General features: G+C 44.8%; 1 protein-coding gene across 1 annotated transcript in view; it reads left to right on the forward strand.

Moving 5' to 3' along the window:
* LOC307151688 (E3 ubiquitin-protein ligase RNF19B-like) overlaps positions 1–22,622 on the forward strand; it is a gene marked incomplete at its 3' end in the record, with an annotated part of 33,242 nt that extends 10,620 nt beyond the window's left edge. The window contains exons 3-5 of the mRNA XM_079859803.1: positions 17,074–17,223; positions 17,966–18,500; positions 22,582–22,622. Of these exons, the coding sequence (XP_079715929.1) occupies positions 17,074–17,223; positions 17,966–18,500; positions 22,582–22,622 (726 nt within the window). The remainder of the gene's footprint in view (positions 1–17,073; positions 17,224–17,965; positions 18,501–22,581) is intronic.
* Between the last annotated feature and the right edge of the window lie 2,527 nt (positions 22,623–25,149).

The raw sequence follows: 25,149 nt of genomic DNA on the forward strand, positions 1-25,149 counted from the left end.
TTCATCGTGAAGCCTGCAGCAAGGTTTGCAAATTTGCAAAGATTAATATAAATATTAATATAAAAGTTAATAAAACATTACACTCACTTCTTCTGGAGGTTCAGCAGCAGGAACACGTTGGTACCGATCCGTTTTTTTTCTCGTTTGTAAAGCTGTCTGGTGTGAAATGATTCAGGCAAACATGATCGTGGGGAATCCCCGTGAGGGAATCCCCGTGAGGGAATCCCCGCGTCAATCCTTTGGGCATATAGCTTCAAAAACAAAACTCAGCCACTGCATCTTCAACGGTTCGGATTTAGGAACATCCAAATGACTGCTGTGTTCCTTATTACACCGAAGAACTCAACACCACAATCGCAGACGCCATTCTGCTCCAGTGAGGGTATCAACAGTGACGCACAAACTATGATGACAGACAGCTCGCTCACGAGCGAGGGCGGGTCTGTGTTTAAACGCTGCTGTCAATCACCCATCGTGGGAGGGGCGTCGATTTAGTGACGTCACAAAATCGAACGGCTTGATTTCAGAGAGGGTCAAACATATAAGGAGATTAAAAAAAAAACACTGGATGGATTTTTATCATTTTATGATGGTTGTGTACAGGCACTGCCAACACACATTTCAGTACAATCAGCTTGTAAAAGTGCATGTACCATTATATGACCCCTTTAAAACAACCCTTAACATTCGCTTTCAAAACTGTGCAACTCACCGAGTGGTTAGTGGTGTTCGTTGATGATTAAAAACAAGTAGCGTAGCGAAATACAGTTTCTGTCGTGTTTTATTTGGCATTTTGTAAAATCCCATTGATTTCTGTTGGAGGACTCTTTGCTCGTTGATATTACTGCGCTTCAGACTGTTGGCGCCCGCACAATCTGTCTCCGCCCCGATGCTCTTAAGTCGCATCATTACATATTCGCGCACGCCATCTGCTCCTCAGATTTCTCTGCCTTCAGAACGAAGCGGTCACATTTGCCCTTCGCTCGTGATTTTTCTGAGCTCGAAAAACACGACTTCTGGATTATTCTCGGCGCTTCTGCGACTGTTCAAGCGGAACTCTGTTTCTCCTTACAGTGAAGTTGCCATGGAATACCGATGCTGTACTCCGCCATGTGCTCGTTAAATCGCTAACGACGACCCACACAGTAAGTGTGTTAAATGTTTGGGCTTTTCACATGCGCGCGAGGCAGTCATAGGATCGTCTAAATGCAAATTCTGTGAAAATTTGTTGCTCAAAACCCTCAAATCGTGGCTCGCGGTTTTTGAGAGGGAATCATTCGTCTCCCCCTGTCGCGCTCCCGAGGCCTCTCGAGGATCCGCTACTTGGGGTTCGGATGTAGAGCTTGAGGATGTGGAGTTCGAGCAGATGAGCCCCGCTCTTTCTCTCCCTCCCTCCCCTCGGCACGCCAGTCGAATTTTCGCACGATTATTTGCGCCCCAGCCCGGGAGCACGCGACGCGGTTTCTTTCGGGATGGAGGATGTACTTTTTACTGAGGCTTCCGACTCCGAGGATTTCGGGCCTACTCTCGCCGACGAGGTTATCCCGCCGAGCGGCCAGGAAGCGCGGCCTACTGCGGCCTACGCGGAGCTCGTTGACGTACTTTCGCGCGCTACGGAGAAGCTCGCTATTGATTGGCCCGACGAGCCCCGCGAATCTCAGTCGTCGAAACTCGACGAGAGACTTCTCAGTGGCCCTAATTCTAGGCCTCAACGGAGAAAGCTGCCATTTTTCAGTGATCTGCATCATGAGATTTCCAGATCCTGGAAGCAGCCTTTCTCTGCGCGCCTCACTAATGCGGCAGCTGCTGATTTCACCAACCTAGTAGGTTCTGTGGAACAGGGCTATTCCGCCATTCCGGCGATTGAGGAGACTTTAGCCGACCATCTTGCTCCGTCGTCTGCGCCGTCCTGGAAGTCGCGCCCCCTCCTCCCCTCTAAAGCATGTAGGACTACCTCCTCTCTAATTGGGAAATCCTACATGGCGGCTGGGCAGGCAGGCATGACCCTGCACACTATGGCCATTCTTCAGGCCTACCAAGCGGACGTCCTGAAGGAAATGGACGAGGGCGACGGCGTGACCCCTGAAGCGGTCAAGGAGCTTCGTAAGGCTACGGATTTAGCCTTAGGAGCCACCAAACATACCGCACGCGCTATAGGTCGCTCTATGGCTGGTACTGTTGTGGTGGAGCGCCACTTGTGGCTTAATCTCACGGAGATCCGTGACAAGGAGAAGGTTTTCCTATTGGACACCCCCATTTCTCAAACAGGGTTGTTTGGTGAGGCGGTCAACACGGTGGTTGAGAAATTCCGCTCCTCCAAATCCCAATCGGCCGCGTTCAGACAGTTCATGCCCAGGAGGGCTAGGGAACCTTCTGCTCCCTCCCCTGTTCGACCCAGAGAACGTCCCTCTCATAGCGAACCGGTGTATCCCCCACCTACCATGGTTTGGGGAGCCCGCGGTCGCCCGTTTCCCCGTCAACGGCCTCACAAGCGCCTCCAGATGAAGCGGTCCGTCAAACCGACCGCTCCGGCGGCCCAGAGCCGTTCCTGACCCTCCGCGCAAGCGTTTCTGCCCTCCTCCCAGCTCTCCTTTCCTTGCCCTGTCACCTTCGCCACTCAGAGTGTCTCGAAGTGCAGGCCATTTTTCACCATCTTTACTCAGCCCAGCGCGGGAGGAAGGAGACGCTTTTTGCTTTCTCCCCTCACCCCCGACACTCTCTATAACTGCCGGTCGCATCCTCTGAGGCACTTTCCGTTTTCCTCCGGAGCAGGCGGACCTGGTCACCATGACCCCAGCATTGATGCCTCCCATCACGTGCCAGGACGCCAAGGGCTCTCCTGCACAGTCAACTTCTCTACCCCACGAACGTCAACACGGCACCCTCACTCAGGTATGTCGTCTGCATTACAACATCCCTCTTCCTCTTTCTCATTTCTTTCAAGAATGGGAGCGCTTACCAGGGGTATCGTCTTGGGTTCTTCGCACAGTTCGGTTCGGCTACACTCTTCAGTTTTGCCGCAATCCCCTCTGTTTCAACGGGGTCTTTCCTACTGTAGTAGACAGCGCCACTCAGGCTTCTGTACTTCAGGAGGAAATTTCATCCCTCCTTCTCAAAGGAGCAATAGAGGAGGTTCCTTCAGGGGAAACCGAGCGGGGCTTTTACAGCCGTTATTTTCTGGTCCCGAAGAAGGGCGGCGGTTTGCGTCCCATACTGGACCTCCGCCAACTGAACTTCGTCCTTTACAAAGGGAAATTCAAGATGTTGACGCTGAAAGCTATCATATCTCAGATTCGGCCAGGGGATTGGTTCGTGACAGTAGACCTAAAGGATGCTTACTTTCACATCCAGGTTGTACGGCGACACAGGCAGTTCCTCAGGTTCGCCTCATGAGAAAGAGCATTCCAGTACAGGGTCCTTCCCTTCGGCCTCGCTCTGGCCCCGAGGACATTCACGAAGTGTATGGATGCAGCTCTGGCGCCATTGCGGCTCCAGGGCATCCGTATTCTTAATTACCCGGACGATTGGCTCATTTTAGCCCAGTCCAGGGAGCTAGTGGCCCACCACAGAGACATCGTCCTGAGTCATATCCAGTCTCTCGGTTTGAGGTTGAACTCGGAGAAGAGTGTTCTTGCTCCGGCTCAAAGCACCATTTTCTTGGGGGTGAACATGGATTCCGTTCTCATGCAGGCCCGCTTGGCTCCTGCACGGATTTCCAGTCTGACGACATGCTTGGCCCGTTTTTCGCTAGGCCATCATGTGTCTGTGGGCACTTGCCGCAGGATGCTGGGCCTAATGGCCGCGGCCTCCTCCGTGCTACCGCTGGGCCTGCTCCACATGAGACCCTTCATGTGGTGGATGAAGCTCTCAGGGGTTCGGCCCTCTGGGCCAACCCTTTGCCTACTGAAGGTATCGCGCAGTTGCTTTCGAGCCCTGTCAGTTTGGCGGAACCCTCTTTTTCTTCAGAAAGGGGTCAGCATGGGTGCGGTATTTCGTCGCCAGATGATTATGACGGATGCCTCTCTCACCGGCTGGGGAGCAGTTTTCGAGGGCAGACCAGCGTGTGGGGTCTGGACTGGCGAGACTCTCTCTTGGCACATAAACTGCCTGGAGTTAAGAGCCGTTTTTCTGGCTCTGCATCATTTTCTCCCTCTTCTGGAGGGACACCATGTAATTGTCAGAACAGACAACATGGCAGTGGTGTCTCATGTGAACCGGCAGGGGGGTTCTCGGTCACGCACCCTAGACAGGCATGCGCGTCACCTTCTCCTGTGGTCTCAGAGCAGATTCCTATCTCTAAGAGCAGTTCATGTCCCAGGGGTTCTGAACCTCGCAGCAGATTTTCTGTCGAGGCAGAAACTCAGATCGAGAGAATGGATGTTGAACCGCCAGACGGTGGCCCTGATCTGGGAGGTTTTCGGAGAAGCGGAAGTGGACCTCTTTGCATCTCAAGAGTCATCCCAATGCCCGCTTTGGTTCTCCCTGAGTCCCCCGGCTCCATTAGGGATAGATGCGTTCGCTCACCCTTGGCCAACGCAGAAACTCTATGCCTTCCCGCCCATCAAACTGATCCAGGCAGTCTTGGCCAGAGTGAGAGAGAGCGGAGTCCGCCTCCTCCTGGTAGCTCCGTTCTGGCCGTCTCAGCCATGGTTTTCTAATTCCTCTGCTGGAATCTTCCCCCTGGAAGATCCCGGTCAGGGAAGACCTGCTGTCCCAGCTGCAGGGCAGGAAATGGCATCCTCGCCCAGACATGTGGAAGCTGTATGTTTGGCCGATCAGAGGCTGTTAGCATTAAGTTCTGATCTCCCAACTGACGTTCAGGAGACCATTGCGAGTGCTAGAGCCCCTTCTACAAGGAGGCTATATTCTTCCAAATGGAAGGTTTTTGAGACATGGTGCTTAGCACATGATAGGAGCCCAGTTAACTGCCCTGTTGGTTCAGTACTGGAATTCCTGCAGGAGAATTTTGCTTCAGGAGCAGCTGCTACCACTCTCAGAGTTTATGTCGCAGCTATTGCAGCACATAGGGAATCGGACGAGATTCCCCTGGGGAAACTAAGGTTAGTTTCGGCCTTCATGCGTGGGGTTAAGCGCCTGAAACCGGCTCGCTCCCCTAGAGTTCCCTCATGGGACCTTTCTGTTGTCCTAGAGGGTTTGACGAAGGCCCCCTTTGAGCCCTTGGAGTCAGCTCCAGAGCGGATTCTGACTCTCAAGGTTTCTCTTTTGTTGGCTTTGTCCTCATGAAAGCGGGTAGGAGACTTACAAGCTCTTTCTGTTAGCGAGTCTTGCTTGGACTTTGCTCCTGGCTTGGTCAAGGTTTCCTTGAGGCCGAGACCAGGGTATGTCCCCAAAGTTCTTTCCACAACTTTCCGCTCGCAGGTGATTAACCTTAACGCTTTCCACCCTCCTCCATTTTCTTCTGAGGAGGATAGGAAGCTTAACTTGCTCTGCCCAGTTCGTTCTCTTAAGATATATGTAGACCGCTCAGGCGGTTAGAGGAAATCTAACTAGCTTCTGGTTTGCTTCGGTGCTGGCCGCCGTGGGCTTGCTGCATCAAAGCAGGATTTCTCACTGGGTCACAGAAGCTATCTCGTTGGCTTACGAGGTGCGTGGCTTGCCTTCACCTCTTAGCATTAGAGCACATTCCACCAGAAGTGTGGCATCTTCTCAAGCTCTTTTTAGAGGAGCACTTTTGTTGCGGCAGGCTGGTCCTCTCCGCACACTTTTGTAAGGTTCTATAACTTGGATCTTGACATGACCCCGGGTTCCCAGGTTCTTTCTGTTTGAACTCATCTTGGTCGTTGTCTCATTTATGTACCAGTCATGGAAATCGCTCTAGCTTGGCGAGTTTGGTAGTCTGTTCCCACTGCGCTATCCGCAGCGTTGAGTGAACCTATGAAAGAGAACGTCTCTGGTTACTTACGTAACCTATGTTCTCTGAATAGGGAACGAGACGCTGCGTTAGCTGCCAAGCTCCTTGCACTGCTGACAGTTTTCTTTTCGGCAGAGAAATCTGAGGAGCAGATGGTGCGCCCGCGAATATGTAATGATGCGACGTAAGAGCGTCGGGGCGGAGCCAGATTGCGCGGGCGCCATCAGCCAATGAATTGGCGTGATTCTATAGGGCTTCAGACAATCGGGACATTCAGAGAACATCCCACTGCGCTATCCGCAGCGTCTTGTTCCCTATTCAGAGAACATAGGTTACGCAAGTAACCAGAGACGTTTTTAATAATAAATAAATAAATACAATAGTCAACATTAAAAATAAAAGTATATCTTCTTTGCAGGGTTTGGAATTCACTTTTTTACTCACCAGCCAATTTGGCTACAACATTTTTAAGTTACCTGCCATTCAGAACTTCTACTAGCCAAACAAATAAAATAAATAAAGTGGTGACATTTTTGGTGAAAAATCCTTTTCACCAAAAATGTATTTAGGTGGACAGATCTATACAATACAAAGAACATCAAAAATTAGGTTCACGAGTTCACACTTACATACAATTAGAGGGGTGAACTCGAGTTCGGCCCGAACCCAGAGTACTCCCCCCGTATATAAGTGGTTAGGACTAGAAACGTGGAGAAGGGGTGGTGGGGGGATGCTGCAAAACTGTCAATGGATTGTGGTGAGAGACTGCTGAATCTATATACAGACCCTTTCCAAAAAAATAGAATATCATGGAAAAGTTTATTTATTTCCATAATTCCATTCAAAACGTTAACTTCCATAGATTATAGATTCAGGGCTCACAACTTAAACGATTTCAAGTATTTAGTTGTTTATTTGTACATAATTTGGGCTTCCAGCTCATAAAACCCACGAAAACAGGATTTCAAAAAATTTGAATATTACATGAAATCACACAGTAATTACACAGTGATACCATGGTCATTGAACCAGGTTTTGGTTCTTTTGGCAGTGTGGGCCGGTGCAAATCCTGCTAGAAAATGAAGTCAGCATCTCCATAAAGCTTGTCTGCTGAAGGAAGCATGAAGTGCTCTGGAAATGTCCTGGTAGATGGCTGCGTTGAGTGGACAGCATAGTGGACCAACACCAGCCGATGACATGGCTCCCCAAACCAGATAAGACTGGGGACACTTCACACTGGACTTCAAGCATCTTGGATTGTGTGCCTCTCCATTCGTCCTCCAGACTCTGGGACCTTGGTTTCCAAATGAGATGCAAAATTTGCTCTCATCAGAAAAGAGGACTTTGGTCCACTGTGCTTTATTAAATCCAGAGTCAACGCAGCCGTCTACCAGGACATTTTCAGAGCACTTCATGCTGACTTCATTTTCCAGCAGGATTTGCACCTGCCCACACTGCCAAAAGAACCAAAACCTGGTTCAATGACCATGGTATCACTTTGTAATTACTGTGTGATTTCATGTAATATTCAAAAAAATTTAAATCCTGTTTTCGTGGGTTTTATGAGCTGGAAGCCCAAATTATGTACAAATAAACAACAATAAATACTTGAAATTGTTTAAGTTGTGGGCCCTGAATCTACAGTATAATCTATGGAAGTTTAATGTTTTGAGTGGAATTATGGAAATAAATAAACTTTTCCATGATATTCTAATTTTTTGGAAAGGGTCTGTACCTCTTACCATTGATTGCTGAGTGCTCTCCACTTGTGTTAATTATCTGTACATGCTCCTCCCGAACTTAATAAAACATCATATGTTGGAAAATAACAATGTCTTTTCTGTTCAACAAATGCCTTCTAATCTTCGCTATTGTTTCAATGCACATGAGCAAGCGCACCGTTATTTGTTGTCTAGTGACGTGTGTGTTCAAGTAAGCAGATATGAGCAGATTCTGTGCAATACGCTGTGTTTAATATATCATGATGACTCACGAGGTGTGTATTTGCGCTAAATTTGCACGGATTTAGCTTACACAAACTTCCCCAACACAGTGAGTAAACCTGCCCTGAGATTTTTACCTGCATTTGGCGGGTTGGCAGGGGTTCATTTCAAACCCTGCTTCCTTGTAAAAAAGTTAAAGGAAAGCAATGTTGAAAAACATACAGATGCCCTGTAGGAAAACTATCCACTTTATGGAAGAGAGGGGGCATGAGACGGCTGCATTGGCACCGCTCCTCCATTCTTCTCATTTCAAAATCGAGATGAAATCCATCCAATCCAACCATCCTCTCAGCTTCTTCTCCCATTTCAATCTGTCCCTCTCGTACCTGAAGCAGCTTCATGCTGGAAAATGCAGTCAAGGCCCTTTATTTGCTACAAAACTTTTGCTTTCCCTTGCAAGACATGTTGTGAGCTTGGACAGACACTTCCAGTTTAATGTCCTGCTGGCAGTGTTTCAGACAGATCCACACTTTAACAATGGAGCGTTTCATAGTGTTTGAACTTCAATGCTTATCTCAAGGAGTTCAGTGAAGTTCCTGGATCAATAACTTATGAGCTAAACTTTGTTAAAACACAAATTACACCTCTGTTCAATCATAGTAACAGACAATGAGCTACAACCCTATTTCCCTTAAAACGAGAAAAGTCTGAAGGCACTGTCATGATATATCGTGATTAGGGCTGTGTATTGGCAAGGACCTCAAGTTACGAGACATGGGTCACAATAGGTGAAGGTGAAGGTTGGTTATAAACACAAAGCAAACAAGGCACAAGTGAAAAAACAAGACAGTGATTCAGATAGTGAGACTGTTGGACTTATGGTGAGTCATGCACTATCATCAAGTTCTGATGAAAGAATGGATAGCTGGATTGTAGATTCAGGAGCAACCTGTCACATGTGCAATGACAAGAAACAGTTTGTTGAGTTTAAAAGCCTGGAACCCTCACAAGAAGTAACACTTGGAGATGGTTACTCTGTTGAAGCAACAGGACGTGGAGTTGTGCGGCTGAAGATGACATCGTCTGATGGTAAGACAAAAGAATGCAAGCTGAATGATGTTTTGTATTTACCACAATTGACCGTTCGCAAAAGCCACGCCCCCTAGTTATTGTTACTACCCCCGTCAAACAATTGAAAAACAGACACATGGCTCGGTTGAGCTCCATACCGGTATAAGTGATTGCTTTTGGAGTAATGCAGCAGATATATCCTCCAGGGCACGACAGAAAGGGCTGCAATATGCATATGTTTATAATGTTAAAAGAAGCAAAGACGGGAATATTACAACAATCGAGGCAAAGGTGCTTGAAGTGGGGGAAAAAAGGTGCCGGTAGGCAGGCTGACTGTTACTCTCTTGCATTGGCAAATCATGACATTTGAGATTAATACAGTGAAAAACAAAACTTGAAGATATTGCTGGTACAACAACAATTTATTGTTATTTATTAACTATATAAATGTATTTAAACAAGTCGTGTGTGTGTGTGTGCGCTTGTGTGCAAACGGAACTCCTCCAAGTCTGCAAGTCCAAAAATACATTTAGGCTATGGTGAGTTTACTACATTTTATTTTTTTTAATGCATTTATGGTGAGATTATTATATTTTTATGTCAATCTGTGTTCGTTTTGACCAAGAACCATGCGCTGTCACTTTTATTCAGCGCGTGCAGCACAGCAAAATTAGACTCAGTGCGGAAACGCTTGCAGCATCCGCTTGCAGTGTGAAAGCTTTACCTGTTAACATGGGTGCGGGAAAAAAATACACACTTCAAACGCACTGTAAACGGACTACGGAGTATATGTGAAACAGGCGTGACTGACGCTTATATACGCTGACAAATGTATGCTTATTAATCTTCGAGGCATTTAGCTGTGAGTGAGGTCTCCCACACTGCTTAATCCATTGTCGGCATCTTTCCGCTTGGGTCTTGGGTTTTGGAAAGGTGAAAAAAACGACCCCTCCCTCTAAACTTTTGGGGTACCTAGTGTCAGACTTGCAGGTGCCATAGGCGCTTCGTTTCACCATGTGCTGAATATCGCAATGTTTGACGGAGGTCCTTCTCCTTAGTTACCGTTGCTGAGCTAGGATTGGACGAGGAGCGTTCAAGGGCGGGGTTTTGCGAACGGTCAATTGTCATACAACTTACTGAGTGTGTCCAAGGTAACTCAGTCTGGAAAAAAGTCAAGTTCACAGAGAACAGATACTGCATAACGGATGTTAATCAAAAACTGATTGCTAATGCAACAAAAACTGGCAGTCTCTATTATGTGAACTGTAGAGAAAGTGATCACTTTCATGTAACAGAAAATGTGCATTTGCATAAAGATACTAAGGAACAAACCTGGCACCGACGTTATGGTCATCTAGGTGTACAAAATCTGAAGAAGCTGTGTAATGAGTGTCTAGTTGATGGCTTTGACTTTGATGTGTCAAAAGGCATAAACTTTTGTGATTCGTGTGCTGAAGGAAAGCATCATCACAGCAAGTTCAAAAGCAGTGATCGCAAAAGAGCTGTTGAACCACTTGACTTAGTGCACAGTGATGTATGCGGGAAAATGAATGCAAAATCCTTGAGTGGAGCTGAATATTTTCTGACATTCATTGATGAGAATACTCATCAGTTTTTCAGAAGTATAGTTATGTTGGATTTGTGTCTATTTCAGTTGAAGTTGTTTAGGTTATAGAGTGAATTTCTCTTTAAGTTGTATGGTATAACCACTAGGGGGAGCTCTAAGCATGTTTTTGTATTCTGGTTTAGAACTGAAGAAGAGCTGTATTGTTGAACACGCAGTAAAGGATGACACATTTTTTGTTCTGTGTGTTATATTGAAAAATAAGTACTCCGAGTCTTTATTAAAAATCAACAAAACATTCTAATCATGTTACAGTGTAAACACTTTTCTTTTCTATCATACTGTATTATATTATAAATCATCAAATATCATTGTGTCGTCAGACATTTAGATTTATTTAGACATGTAGACAAGTCTACCTGCCTATATTTTTCATACACTCACCTAAAGGATTATTAGGAACACCATACTAATACTGTGTTTGACCCCCTTTCGCCTTCAGAACTGCCTTAATTCTACGTGGCATTGATTCAACAAGGTGCTGAAAGCATTCTTTAGAAATGTTGGCCCATATTGATAGGATAGCATCTTGCAGTTGATGGAGATTTGTGGGATGCACATCCAGGGCACGAAGCTCCCGTTCCACCACATCCCAAAGATGCTCTATTGGGTTGAGATCTGGTGACTGTGGGGGCCATTTTAGTACAGTGAACTCATTGTCATGTTCAAGAAACCAATTTGAAATGATTTGAGCTTTGTGACATGGTGCATTATCCTGCTGGAAGTAGCCATCAGAGGATGGGTACATGGTGGTCATAAAGGGATGGACATGGTCAGAAACAATGCTCAGGTAGGTCGTGGCATTTAAACGATGCCCAATTGGCACTAAGGGCCCTAAAGTGTGCCAAGAAAACATCCCCCACACCATTACACCACCACCACCAGCCTGCACAGTGGTAACAAGGCATGATGGATCCATGTTCTCATTCTGTTTACGCCAAATTCTGACTCTACCATCTGAATGTCTCAACAGAAATCGAGACTCATCAGACCAGGCAACATTTTTCCAGTCTACAACTGTCCAATTTTGGTGAGCTCGTGCAAATTGTAGCCTCTTTTTCCTATTTGTAGTGGAGATGAGTGGTACCCGGTGGGGTCTTCTGCTGTTGTAGCCCATCCGCCTCAAGGTTGTGCGTGTTGTGGCTTCACAAATGCTTTGTTGCATACCTCGGTTGTAACGAGTGGTTATTTCAGTCAAAGTTGCTCTTCTATCAGCTTGAATCAGTCGGCCCATTCTCCTCTGACCTCTAGCATCAACAAGGCATTTTCACCCACAGGACTGCCACATACTGGATGTTTTTCCCTTTTCACACCATTCTTTGTAAACCCCAGAAATGGTTGTGCGTGAAAATCCCAGTAACTGAGCAGATTGTGAAATACTCAGACCAGCCCGTCTGGCACCAACAACCATGCCACGCTCAAAACTGCTTAAATCACCTTTCTTTCCCATTCTGACATTCAGTTTGGAGTTCAGGAGATTGTCTTGACCAGGACCAAACTCCTAAATGCATTGAAGCAACTGCCATGTGATTGGTTGATTAGATAATTGCATTAATGAGAAATTGAACAGGTGTTCCTAATAATCCTTTAGGTGAGTGTATTTCAACATGTTCCACTCTAGTTTACACATTTTAGTCCAGCAATATGGTTTGGTAAAAGTCCAACTAGTACAATGTGTAAAAGTTTAATCAGGCCGTGCGTCGAGTCACATTCTTATTCTTCTGAGGTAAATTCAAGGCTTATTTCTTACAGTACTTCTTCTTCCAAACTTGTTGAAAAGCAAATGAACCCAATGAAGCTTGATGGTTTGTTTATCGAGGTAATGTTTACAGGTTTGACAGCAGAAAGCACACCCTGTTTATTTTCTTTATTCTACAAAAGCACAAAGTTTTGCTGTTATTGTGAGTGTACCCAAATAAAACTATTCAGTTTTGAATGATATATTGTTCTTATCTGTATGACCAAAATCGACTGATTATTTTAAGGGTGCTTTCACACTGGGCTCGTTTGCTGCGGTCCGAGCCCGAGCGCGATTGTTCCCGGCACCCCCCGCAGCTTTGGTCTGGTTTCACTCTCAACTTGATTCTATCGAACCCTGGTGCGTTTGCGTGCATCTTACATCATCAAACGTGCACGGCGCATGATAGAAAATTTACTTGGTTAGTTACGTACTTGGAGCGTACCTGCCGGCCGCCGCACAAATGTCTTCGATAGGGACTCCACTGGACCATGCCCAAGAGGAAGCCATGCCTCTTGTGGAGTGAGCTCTTACATCTATGGGACACGGGAGGCCCAGTGAGGTGTATGGCAGAGCAATAGCATCCACTATCCATCTAGATAGCGTGAGTTTCGTGACCTGCAGCCCTTTGGTGTGGCCCCCGAAACAGACAAAGAGCTGTTTAGACTGTCTGAAAGAGGCCGAACGCTCCAGATATATTCTCAGGACTCTGACGGGGCAGAGCTTGAAAGTATCACTATCTTCTCCCGAGACTGGGAGGGCCGATAGAGAAATAACCTCGGCACTGAACGGTGTTGAGAGCACCTTAGGTACATATCCGTGTCTTAGCTTAAGGAAGACTTTAGAGTCGTTAGATCCAAACTCAAGACAGGAAGAGCTGACGCCAGTGCTAACAGCAGAGCGGTCTTAAGAGAGAGAGGTCTTAAATCAGCCAACTGCAGTGTCTCGAAAGGAGGTCCCTTAAGAGCCTGTAGAACCAGAGAAAGGTCCCAAGCCGGCACTGAAGGTGGTCGAGGCGGGTTAAGCCTTCTGGCTCCTTTAAGGAAGCGAACTATGAGGTCGCTTTTGCCTAAGGAAGAGCCGGCCACCTGCACATGGAAGGTCGCGATAGCTGCCACATATACTGAGCGTAGAGGGGGAACGTCCCACGTCCAGCAGCTCTTGGAGAAAAGAAAGTACCATTGGTACTTCACAAGTGTGTGGGTTGAGGTCCCGAGTTAAACACCAGCTGGAGAACACTGACCATTTAATTTGGTAGAGGCGCCTAATAGACGGAACTCTAGCCTCCATAACGGTATTCAGGACCCCTTCTGGGAGGTCCTGGGATACCCGTTAAGTGGCCATGCATGGAGGGCCCACAAGTCGGGACGGGGGTGCCAGATAGTCCTGTTTGCCTGCGCAAGGAGGTCGCTCCTTAGCGGGATTGGCCACGGAGCTATCACAGACAGCTGCATTAGCTCTGGGAACCAAGTCTGGGTTCGCCAGAAGGGGGCTACAAGGAGGACTGCGCAATTCATGTTCCTGATCTGTTCGATGACCTGAGGGAGCATCGAGACCGGGGGAAACGCATAGAGGGGGAGGCTGGGCCACTTGTGGGCCAGCGCATCCCTGCTCTTTGAGAAGAAAATTGGGCAGTGACAGTTGCCTTCTGAGGCGAAGAGGTCGACTTCCGCCTTCCCGAAGACCTCCCATAACAGGAGAACCGTCTGGGGATGGAGTGACCATTCTTCTGGGGGAACATTGCCCTGAGAAAGCATGTCTGCTCCTACATTCATCGTGCCGGGCACGTGAGCTGCCCTGAGTAAGCGCAGGTTGGTTTGAGCCCATAGCAGTAGCTGTGTGGCTATGGCTAACAGGTTTGGCGATTTATATAGGAGACCACTGACACGTTGTCCATGCGGACCAAGACGTAGTGTCCCGCCAGATATGGGATGAAGGTTTTTAAGGCTAGAAAAAACGCTCTCATCTCGAGGCAGTTGATGTGTAGGCGTTTCTCCGAGCTCGACCAGAGGCCGGAGGCAGGCCTGCCCTCGTCCCCAACCGGAGTTGGAAGCGTCTGTTGAAATGACCCTCTTCTCTGAGACCAAACCCATGCTCACACCCTGCTGGCACCAGCCAGTGTTTTTCCAGGGGTCCAGGGCTCTGATACAGCGCTAGTCCACCCTGATATCCATGAGGCCTGAGCGCCATGCATGGAATGGTACCTGAGATGCTAGCCACAGCTGAAGAGGACGCATACACAGTAGGCCTAGTTGGAGTACTGGTGATGCTGACGCCATAAGGCCCAAGATCCTCTGAAATGTTCGGAGGGGTACATAGGAGCCCTCTTTGAACGACGCGGCGAGGCCCAAAATTGACAGAGCCCGGTCTGTCGTGGGCCATGCTCTCATAAGTACGGAGTTGAGAACTGTTCTCAGGAATGTGATACATTGGCTGGGGGACAGTATACTCTTGGAAAGATTTACCCTGAGCCCTAGACATTCCAGATGGCTGAGGAGCCAGGCTTTGTGAGTATGGGACTCTGCCTCTGACTGAGTCAGTATGAGCCAGTTGTCGAGGTAGTTCAGAATGCGCATTCCCCGCTGTCTCAGGGGGGAGAGAGCAGCATCCATGCACTTCATGAATGTACGAGGCTGAGGGGGATGTGAGAAGCACTCGAGCGGTCTTTGGGGCTGGTCTGGCCGCGGCGGGACACAAACCCCTCTTTATGCCGGCTAGGATGGCTTTTTGGGCACGTGGTCGAGCTTCAGCTTCGGCCGTGGGCCCTGGCGCTTGGGAAACGGGTACCGTTTCGCTGGCGTTCAGACGTTGGCTGGTCTCAGCCGCTGAGCGGGGCTGATGAGCAGCGGGGTCTTCTCTGGCTGCGGCTTGCCCTTGGGGCGCCGTGAAGCCGAACTGGAGCACTTCGGGAGGAAGTGCTTTATAGCACTGGAAGCCTTTTAAGCTTCAGTGAAGCGTTCTGCAAAGCCGCTGACGGATGGGCCGAACAGACCAGTTGTGGAGACCGGTGAGTCGAGGAAGGTGGTTTTGTCCGCGTCCCTGATCTCAGTTAAGTTAAGTCATAGATGCCGCTCCAACACTACTAGGCTGGCCATGTTACAGCCGATGGCCTGAGCAGTGGTCTTAGTTGCCCGTAGCGCCAAGTCCGTAGCACTTCGGAGGTCCTTAAAGGTGTCCGGGTCAGGTCCTGACTCGTCCATAGCGCGGAGGAGCTTAGCCTGAAACACTTGAAGGGTTGCCATGGCGTGAAGTGCAGAGGCAGCTTGACCGGCGGTGGAATATGCGTGGCTGACCATAGCCGAAGTGGTCCTGCACGGCTTTGACGGGTGCACCGCTTTTGTTCTCCAACTTCTTGCAGTGGGAGGGCACAAATCAGCGGCGACCACTTCTTCAAGTGGCGGGAGTGAGTCTCGATTGGAGGACAGCCACAGGCATGTTGTCACAGTGATGACAGCTGCCTTTAGTGAGCGCTGCCTCGGCGTGCTCAGGGCCGAGACAGATAGCGCACTGGGTGTGTCGTTCTGACACATGCAGGGGAACCTCGCAGGATTCGCAGATGGGGAGCGGAATTTGCAACAACGCGATCCACTGTTAAAACAGCGTTTTAGCTCTTTTAGAATTGTCTAAAGGATACTCGACGGATGCCACAGGGAAATGCTTGCTGGGCGAGGTCTGCCGACGGCGCGAACGCGAAACTGTTCCACTGAGAGGCTTTTTCTACGGCGAGCGCTTCCTATCCAGAGAAATCAACGAGGTGTGTCTCTGAGCTGAAGGAGAATAGATCTGTCATATGGCGAGTTTTCTCTGAATTTATACTCTCCTGACGCGTCCAATTTTTGGATTGCGCGCTCCTGCTCACTTGCCATAGGTTTGTGCAGTTGCCGCAGCATAGCCAATCAAACCTATGATGCTCTCGCTGTGCAGCTGCAGTGCATTTTAAAATAAAGGCTTCAATATTCTCGAGAAAAGGAGTTTTCCCACAGTTTTTGCAACGCAGTACGAGAGAACATTCTCGTAAGGGAACAGAACGCGGTTTAATATATTATGTTTTTTATTAATTTGGTGCTATTATGCGCAGCTGAGTGAACGACACCGGTTTACTGTGTCGCGTTTGGCTTTCTGCTGATTGTAAACGCACTCTTGAGGACACAGTGGATTTCCATTAATGTGTTGCTCTGATTCAACACACTATGCACGAATACCGGTACACTGCAGGCTCACTCTCGCTCGTATCCAAGGTAAATCATCAACGGTGCCATCCCTTACATGTGGTTTATTTAACTAAATACATCATAATCAGCTAAAACGCATGCACAAGTTACTTTACTTCCTGAAAAAGGGCGCACCAGAGTCCGTGTTGCTTTCACATTCACGCGAACCGTGGCAGTGTTGGGAAGAGACTGCTGTAATGCACTTTCAACCACTCGGCTCCGAAGAACAAATCTGAATGTAAGCCATCTTATTTTATATATTTATAAGGGAGTGGCATGCAAATTCTATAAACCAACTCTCATTGGCCTTTAATGAAGTATCAGAGGTGTTTGGGGCTCCCAAGTGTAACCCCTAGTATCATCACATCGAAACAATGTCAAAGTGACTGGCAGATAGGAAACAAGATAAAAACACCAAAGACATTACTAAAGATGAGCTCTTTGCCCCTAGTGGTCATTATTCAGAGAATCAAGACAAGGATAATATGCATTTTGAGTAGACTCTAAAATGCTTTTGTATGTGAGAATTATGAGAAAACTGTGTAAAATCTTAAAATCTTTAAATCAACATTTTTTTTTTTGATTCAGTGCACTGCTCTTATGATCATTTTCAGGGTAAAGCCGAGCTGAGATGCCCTAAATGTGAAAAACAGTGGTCTTACACTGAAGTCCGTCTATTAGCCAAACTTACACCTGAAGAACAGCAGTACTTTGAGGAAAGACTTGCCAACAACGCTACTAGAAAGATAGTAGACATCAATAATGTAAGTATTTTTCCTTTACATTTACTAAGTCATAAAATAAATGTGGGGTAGGCAATTTGTTTCATAAACACTTTTTGCATAAATATTCTTTGTCCAATGCGATGTCTACCTGCCTGTTAGTTTATGTATTTCCATAACTCCGTGCACCCTACTCGCGCAGACATCACGCGTCATCTGCACGTTCCATGAGGCCATGCAGAGTTGTAGATCGCCAACGAGCATCACGCCGTCTCTCATAAGACGCTTTGCTGAATCTGCTTTGGCTGTGTGTGTTCATGTGGTTTGGAGGAGCCGTGGCTTTTGGAGAGCGCTCTGAAATGGCTTTAAACCCTCAATGGGACTAATTATATAATCACAGCTAGAAAAAATAAATGACTTTATTGTTTACATATATTTAAGTAAAATAATTTTCCAAAATTGGTTTTCTACACATGAAAATCAACAAGACACTTCTTTTTCAGTGTAGCCCACACACGTGACTCGATTTTGACCTGTTTAGACTTACACATCAATGCTTCTATCCTCCTTATTTTCTGTTGCACTGCTGTAACTATCATCAATACTTTCTGATAAAGATACCACTTTTCCTTTCTGTCTTCTATAAAATGCACTAACATAAACCTAAAACACAAGCAAAAAGGTCATTGTACTGTCTGCCAGTAATGAACAATAGTCCAGATACACAGGAAATATGTATGGGATTGTTCATTATTTTATATGCATAAGCTCTTTCTCTCTTCAGTGTCCTGGTTGTGACTGGATCATCGAGAGATCAGACTCGTCTAATCTCAGTGTGAGATGCACCATTTGCTCTGTAAATAAGGGCAAAACCTTTGAGTTCTGCTGGCAGTGTCTGAGAAAGTGGAAAGGTCCGCGTCCTCGATCTGATAGATGTGACAATGACGACTGCAGCAACAGAGAGCTGGATCTGCTGAGAGATTGTGCAAATATAACTTTACCATCTGTAAAAAACATTGAATGTCCAGCGGTTCGTGCTTGTCCAACATGTGGTTTGCTGCTTAACCACAACACAGAGCAATGTAAAAACATAGTGTGCTCTCGGTGTAATAAAGAGTTTTGTTTTGTCTGTCTCAAGCTCACACCTGACTGTCTGAAGACAAGTAGTTACTATAAACCCTGCTCTGATGGTGTGGCTCCACGACAGACATCTATTCCACTCTGGAGAGATAAACAACACATTACAAGCACATCGAATCACAATATTACAAGCACATCGAATCACAATATTACAGGCTCGTCGAATCACAATATTACAGGCACGCCGAAACAAATTACAAGCACATCACCTTTGATATGTTGTATATGTGTTGCATGTTTAGCTTATCTGCTTCATTTAATACTTAAAGTAAGTGTATAAAACTCATTGTGTATTTTTCATTGTCAAGATCCGTTATGCAGTGAACGAAACCAGTGGCATGCTGAAAAAATGTTAAGCAACATAAACGTTAATATGTTTTAAAGGCTTTTATTTGCAAAAACATTCAATATATGCAAAGTGTCAATAGATGTCCCAAATAGTCGGAAAGGAGCTTCAGAAAATAACATCGCACCATCTTCTGCTGTCCAATCCTTGTACATCATGCAGAATTTCAGGCTGTCCTTGATGTTTTCGTTGGGGAGAAGTTGCTTCTTTGCTGCTCTTCTTGACACCAGGCTGTTGTCCAGAAGTCTTGGCCTGTGTGTGCATGCTTCACACCACCTGCTGCCAATATTGAGCAGTTCTGCACTGGTGGAGACATGATTACGTACTGTAGCTGATTCCTCAGGAGTAAAGGTCCTGGGTATTGCTGGACACTCTGGGATGTCCTGAAGCCTTCTTAACGGCAGTTTAACCTCTCTTCTTGAAGTCCGTGATGATCCGGTAAAGTGATTTATCATGACTAGTTCTCGTTCACTCTTTCCCATGTTCTGATATGATTAGTCAAGTTATGTTTCAATTATTTAAAAGGCATCTGCATAATGCACAACAATCTAGAAACAATGTGAATCAGCACCACAACAACTGAAGCTGCAAATTTGCAAAACAAAGAAATGTGTCACTGCCAACTTTTGGCCAAGGCTGTACATTTTAGAACCAAACCAGCAACTTCAACATAATGTTTATGGCAACACTTTACTCCCATTAGCAGTGCAGAAAAGTTCCTTTTCCCAACATAAATTATTATTCACCCCTTTTATTGTATGAAATCTTAATGAAGTGTGTCAGTATCTTGTATTGTATGATCTTTTCTCTTGCTTCTTTAAAGGGGTCATGAACTGTATTGTTTTATTGCTTTATAATGTTTCCTGTGGTGCACTTACAATGTTAGTATTATGTATACATCAAAAATAGTCATAATTTAGAAATAAAAGGCATTTTTCCTAGCCTGATTTGAACGCTCTGTTTGAAGGGGCGTGTCTGCTTTGAGACTTCAGTGTAAACACCCACTGCTGTGATTGGCTGACATCTTTGCATATGAAATAGCTCATTTTTATATGTGAAATTCTCTTTTGAAAACTTTTAGCACATTTTTACTATTACAGCTCTCAATGTTAACTAATCGTGTATAGTGTTGATTAAAGTATTATACTTAGATCGTGTGATGAAAGGTTGCAGTGATGACTATTGTAGCTGATCACAGACATGAATGCAGTGATCTCATCATTGTAACTCGAATTCATACACTCTCATGAATGCTTTAATCATAACTAACAGTGCAAACATGATCTAAATAAGAGATTTGTTGATTATAACGAGAGTTGTGGCGAGAGTCACTGATAAACTCGTGCTGTTTGATTGAGAGCTCCAGCAATTGTAAAGGAGCATTCTTTGATTGTTTTCTATTTATAATGTAATCACAGTTTAAATAACAGATTATTTTCATCCTACTAAGAGAAACAATGTGAAGTTTACCGTTCAGGTTTGATTTGCAGAAACAGAGACAAAGAACATCTGACTGTACATGAGTCATTAGATATCAGAAATCACTGGTCACAGATCAGCCATTAGAATTAACACAGTTACTTACATGTTGTGGCATTACTATGGAGTCCATGTCATAAAAGTCTGTTTGCAAAGCCTGCGCCGAAACTCTGACTGATTTACTAAAGAATCCACAGTGAAATGTACAGAATGTACATAAATAATGCTAAACTGAGACATTCACATTGTTGAAAATATATAACCACATTCCTAGCATTAGATTCCTTTAAAAGGTAATGTTATTTTTAGTCCAGTGATCTGATTGCTTTTCTCATCATCTCACTGACACACCTGTGGGCGGGGCTACAGTGATAATGATGATGAAGTAGGCGTTGATCTTCTCCAGCAGAGGCGGTCCTTCACTGGGCTTGGATTTAATGAAAGCTGTTTTTGAACTAAACAATGATATTTTCAGTTCTGAAACTTACAGTATATTCTTATAGTATGATGACCTCTTATATGTCAAAAGCTCAAGGAAAATTATATTTCTCAATTCATCACCCTTTAACATAATTTGCCACACCTGTTCAGAATGCCAGAATATTTTACAGAATTTATTTCTTCTCCTCTACCAAAATATTTTTGGTAGAGAGTCAATTATCCTTAGAGAAATATAATTTTCCTAGAATGTTTTATTTTTTTTTAACTTACAGACTTCATGGGGTGGCAATATTCATCAGCCACATTACATCATATGTTTACTTTTTCATCCAAACATGTTGCTTGGTAATTAGATAATCTGTGTTGTAGTTTCAATCTTTATCGGAAATCACTTCTCAGAGATCTTTTGATGCCAGAAATATTAGACTTTATTTCACAAAAGCCGAACGCGTCATCTAGAAAGACGCGCTCCAGAACAATGGCCCATATTACATATATACCCACATGCGTGTCCAAACATGGTCACACCCTATAGATATTTTGGGCAGGGGTCTTACACCACGTGACACACTTAAATAGAATTCTCTGTTGCATCAGCATTCTGACCTTTCTTTTCAAAGTCAAACCCAACACACAGCAAGGAAATAATGTTGTATAAATCTCTAGTAAATTACTTATTTTCTTAATAATAAAATCTTCAACATCTGTCACCTGATGATGGCATTTGGGTTCTTGTCAATGTAGCCTCCAAATGAACTCTGTTTTCAAGATTGAATCATTTTCCTTGAGGAATAGACTTACTGTGTTTTCAATGGCATCCGCAGTGAAAAGCTGTTTAAAGCTCCTAGATCAGTGTTCCTAAACTGGTGGGTCACAGTGTTAAATCAAAGAAACAAAAAATGTAATTCTAAATGCTTTTCTGATGCAAGACTTTTAATGTGAAAGACGTGCATGAAAGTGTTGCATCCCCTGTCAGACCCAGTTTGAGTAAAGAATGCCCAAGATGTTGTCATGCTCTATGTCAGTGTCATTATTCTAAGGTTATTTTCGTAACTTGTTACGAAATAAAAAGTCTTTCACCTCAGAAATACGAACTTTCCTGTCCTGTCAGAAGTTATTCTGTGCTCATAGCAAGCACAAATTGCATGCAACATCAATCAGTAGTTACACTGTCAATTAGTAAGACATGAAATGACCTAAAAGTACCCGTAAAGTGTTCGCTGTGAAGGATTTGCATGTATGATGTTCTTTCTATTTATCAAGAGCAGTTTCCATGTTTCTTTAACAGTTCGTGTTAGCATTGTGTATTTATCATGGAAAATGTTGTTTTTGTAACCCCAACATTTTTCTCATATTGAAAATATTTGATTTACAGAATGTAAACAGCAATTGAAACATATGTCAACATTTATTATTTACACTGTGATACTATACTATGATGTCATCAATAGACAGTTCTGAATATCACTTTACAGTTGTACACACACTTCTAAAGGGTAGTTTGACTCAACTACTCAAATTGTAGTTAAGTCAATTAATCAAGGAATCAATTTAAACCATTTTCAAATACTATTTTATAAGAAAACACAAAACGTTTCTTGTCTCGTTACATTAATTTATGAATTACATGAATCATGTACATACTGTAATAACATGTTTTCAATTCAAAATAAAATTTGATTAAAAAAGTGTAGTATTTTGCATCATTACTGTGGGTGGTTGAACATTTCTATTGTAAAACAGCTGTCAAATATTACATGTTTAGCTCCTTACATCTAACCAAGCACTTGTTCAAGGTAAAACTAAAATACTTCACACTCGTCTTCTGTGAACATTAAGGCCCGTCTTCTTTGATTTGATTGGCCATCTCACTAATTTTGACAGTGACGAGCGCTGTTCGACCGCCGAGGCAGAACGGCCTAAATATGTCACTTCATCAAAGATCAACATGATCCTGTCAGATTCAGCAGGTTTCATTTTTTGTGTTTTCAAAGATTTGCTGGCGAAGCTCCACTCCTTCACCGTCTCTGTTTGAACATCTTTGAATAGGACAAAAACACAGTTCAACAACTTTTACGACACGCTTCACTGTTAACTTGCATCAATACTATTTATTTTACACATATTTTGAGTCTGTATTAAGGACTTTTCAAGAAACTAGGGAACATAAACCCCTTAAAATTAAACTAGAATTCACTTCAATATTAAAAGAGTTTGAATAAAAGATGAACAGCAATGAGACAAATGTGTTTTAAAGGACAGATGTGTTTTACAAATGACAAAACCTCTAATTCACATCTACAGTAATGAATATAAATGTCATGCAGATTCTGTTACTGATTACCTGAGGAGTGACTCTGTGTGCTGATCTCTGGACTGATCCTGAGGGTTGTTCCATAAAAGACGCTTAGAAAAGCGGGGATTAAACTCAAAAAGCCGGACTTGAATGAGCCTAACAAATAAGTTGGGGCTAAAGTGGTTCCATAAAAGCTAATTGAAGTTCACACAATCTCACTAATTTGATCCAGGTTTATCAAGTCTAGATAATTGCGTGTGCATGCATTTCTGAAGCAGCCCTAGAGGTCGATCGTGGATCAAATCGATCCACCATCGAACAGCGTATATTTTGTGCTGTTTTATGCGTTTGTGATATGTTTATTTTTTTTCCCCTCAGTGCAAAACTTACATTTTACAGTTATAAATAAATATATATATATACAGTGAGGAAAATAAGTATTTGAACACCCTGCTATTTTGCAAGTTCTCCCACTTAGGAATCATGGAGGGGTCTGAAATTGTCATCGTAGGTGCATGTGAGAGACATAATCTAAAAAAAAAAAAATCCAGAAATCACAATGTATGATTTTTTAACTATTTATTTGTATGATACAGCTGCAAATAAGTATTTGAACACCTGAGAAAATCAATGTTAATATTTGGTACAGTAGCCTTTGTTAGCAATTACAGAGGTCAAACGTTTCCTGTAGTTTTTCACCAGGTTTGCACACACTGCAGGAGGGATTTTGGCCCACTCCTCCACACAGATCTTCTCTAGATCAGTCAGGTTTCTGGGCTGTCGCTGAGAAACACGGAGTTTGAGCTCCCTCCAAAGATTCTCTATTGGGTTTAGGTCTGGAGACTGGCTAGGCCACGCCAGAACCTTGATATGCTTCTTACAGAGCCACTCCTTGGTTATCCTGGCTGTGTGCTTCGGCTCATTGTCATGTTGGAAGACCCAGCCTCGACCCATCTTCAATGCTCTAACTGAGGGAAGGAGGTTGTTCCCCAAAATCTCGCAATACATGGCCCCGGTCATCCTCTCCTTAATACAGTGCAGTCGCCCTGTCCCATGTGCAGAAAAACACCCCCAAAGCATGATGCTACCACCCCCATGCTTCACAGTAGGGATGGTGTTCTTGGGATGGTACTCATCATTCTTCTTCCTCCAAACACGTTTAGTGGAATTATGACCAAAAAGTTCTATTTTGGTCTCATCTGACCACATGACTTTCTCCCATGACTCCTCTGGATCATCCAAATGGTCATTGGCAAACTTAAGACGGGCCTTGACATGTGCTGGTTTAAGCAGGGGAACCTTCCGTGCCATGCATGATTTCAAACCATGACGTCTTAGTGTATTACCAACAGTAACCTTGGAAACGGTGGTCCCAGCTCTTTTCAGGTCATTGACCAGCTCCTCCCGTGTAGTTCTGGGCTGATTTCTCACCTTTCTTAGGATCATTGAGACCCCACAAGGTGAGATCTTGCATGGAGCCCCAGTCCGAGGGAGATTGACAGTCATGTTTAGCTTCTTCCATTTTCTAATGATTGCTCCAACAGTGGACCTTTTTTCACCAAGCTGCTTGGCAATTTCCCCGTAGCCCTTTCCAGCCTTGTGGAGGTGTACAATTTTGTCTCTAGTGTCTTTGGACAGCTCTTTGGTCTTGGCCATGTTAGTAGTTGGATTCTTACTGATTGTATGGGGTGGACAGGTGTCTTTATGCAGCTAACGACCTCAAACAGGTGCATCTAATTTAGGATAATAAATGGAGTGGAGGTGGACATTTTAAAGGCAGACTAACAGGTCTTTGAGGGTCAGAATTATAGCTGATAGACAGGTGTTCAAATACTTATTTGCAGTTGTATCATCAGGGCCGGCGCTAGCTATAGCAGGGCTGATAGCACTCCGGCGCCATGCCGGATTTCCGGCGTGTACAGGCGTGTCTGCAAAAATAAATAAATAAATCAGGTTCGCGTTCGCGTGATCTGACAATTATCCCAAGATCTGAGAGGCGCTTTTTTTACTAAACCACACCAGCCTACTTCATCCAATCGGTAATAGGGTAGGGGCTGGTCTTGGGTTTTGGCCAATCAGATAGATTCAGCAGTCACTCCACGTGCGCATTTGTTTTGTGTTTCCCATACACTACGAATGTGTTTCCCACACTGGCAGCGCGAAACGTAGCCAAAGTCATGGAGTGCAACTTTATGAAGCCAGGGGAAGACACCAAACTTGTCGATAAAGGCATAAAGAATAAATGGTCTTCTTGGATAGAGGAGGT

The sequence above is a fragment of the Squalius cephalus genome (genome assembly GCF_949319135.1).
Source record: "Squalius cephalus genome assembly, chromosome: 23".
Lineage (NCBI taxonomy): Eukaryota > Metazoa > Chordata > Actinopteri > Cypriniformes > Leuciscidae > Squalius > Squalius cephalus.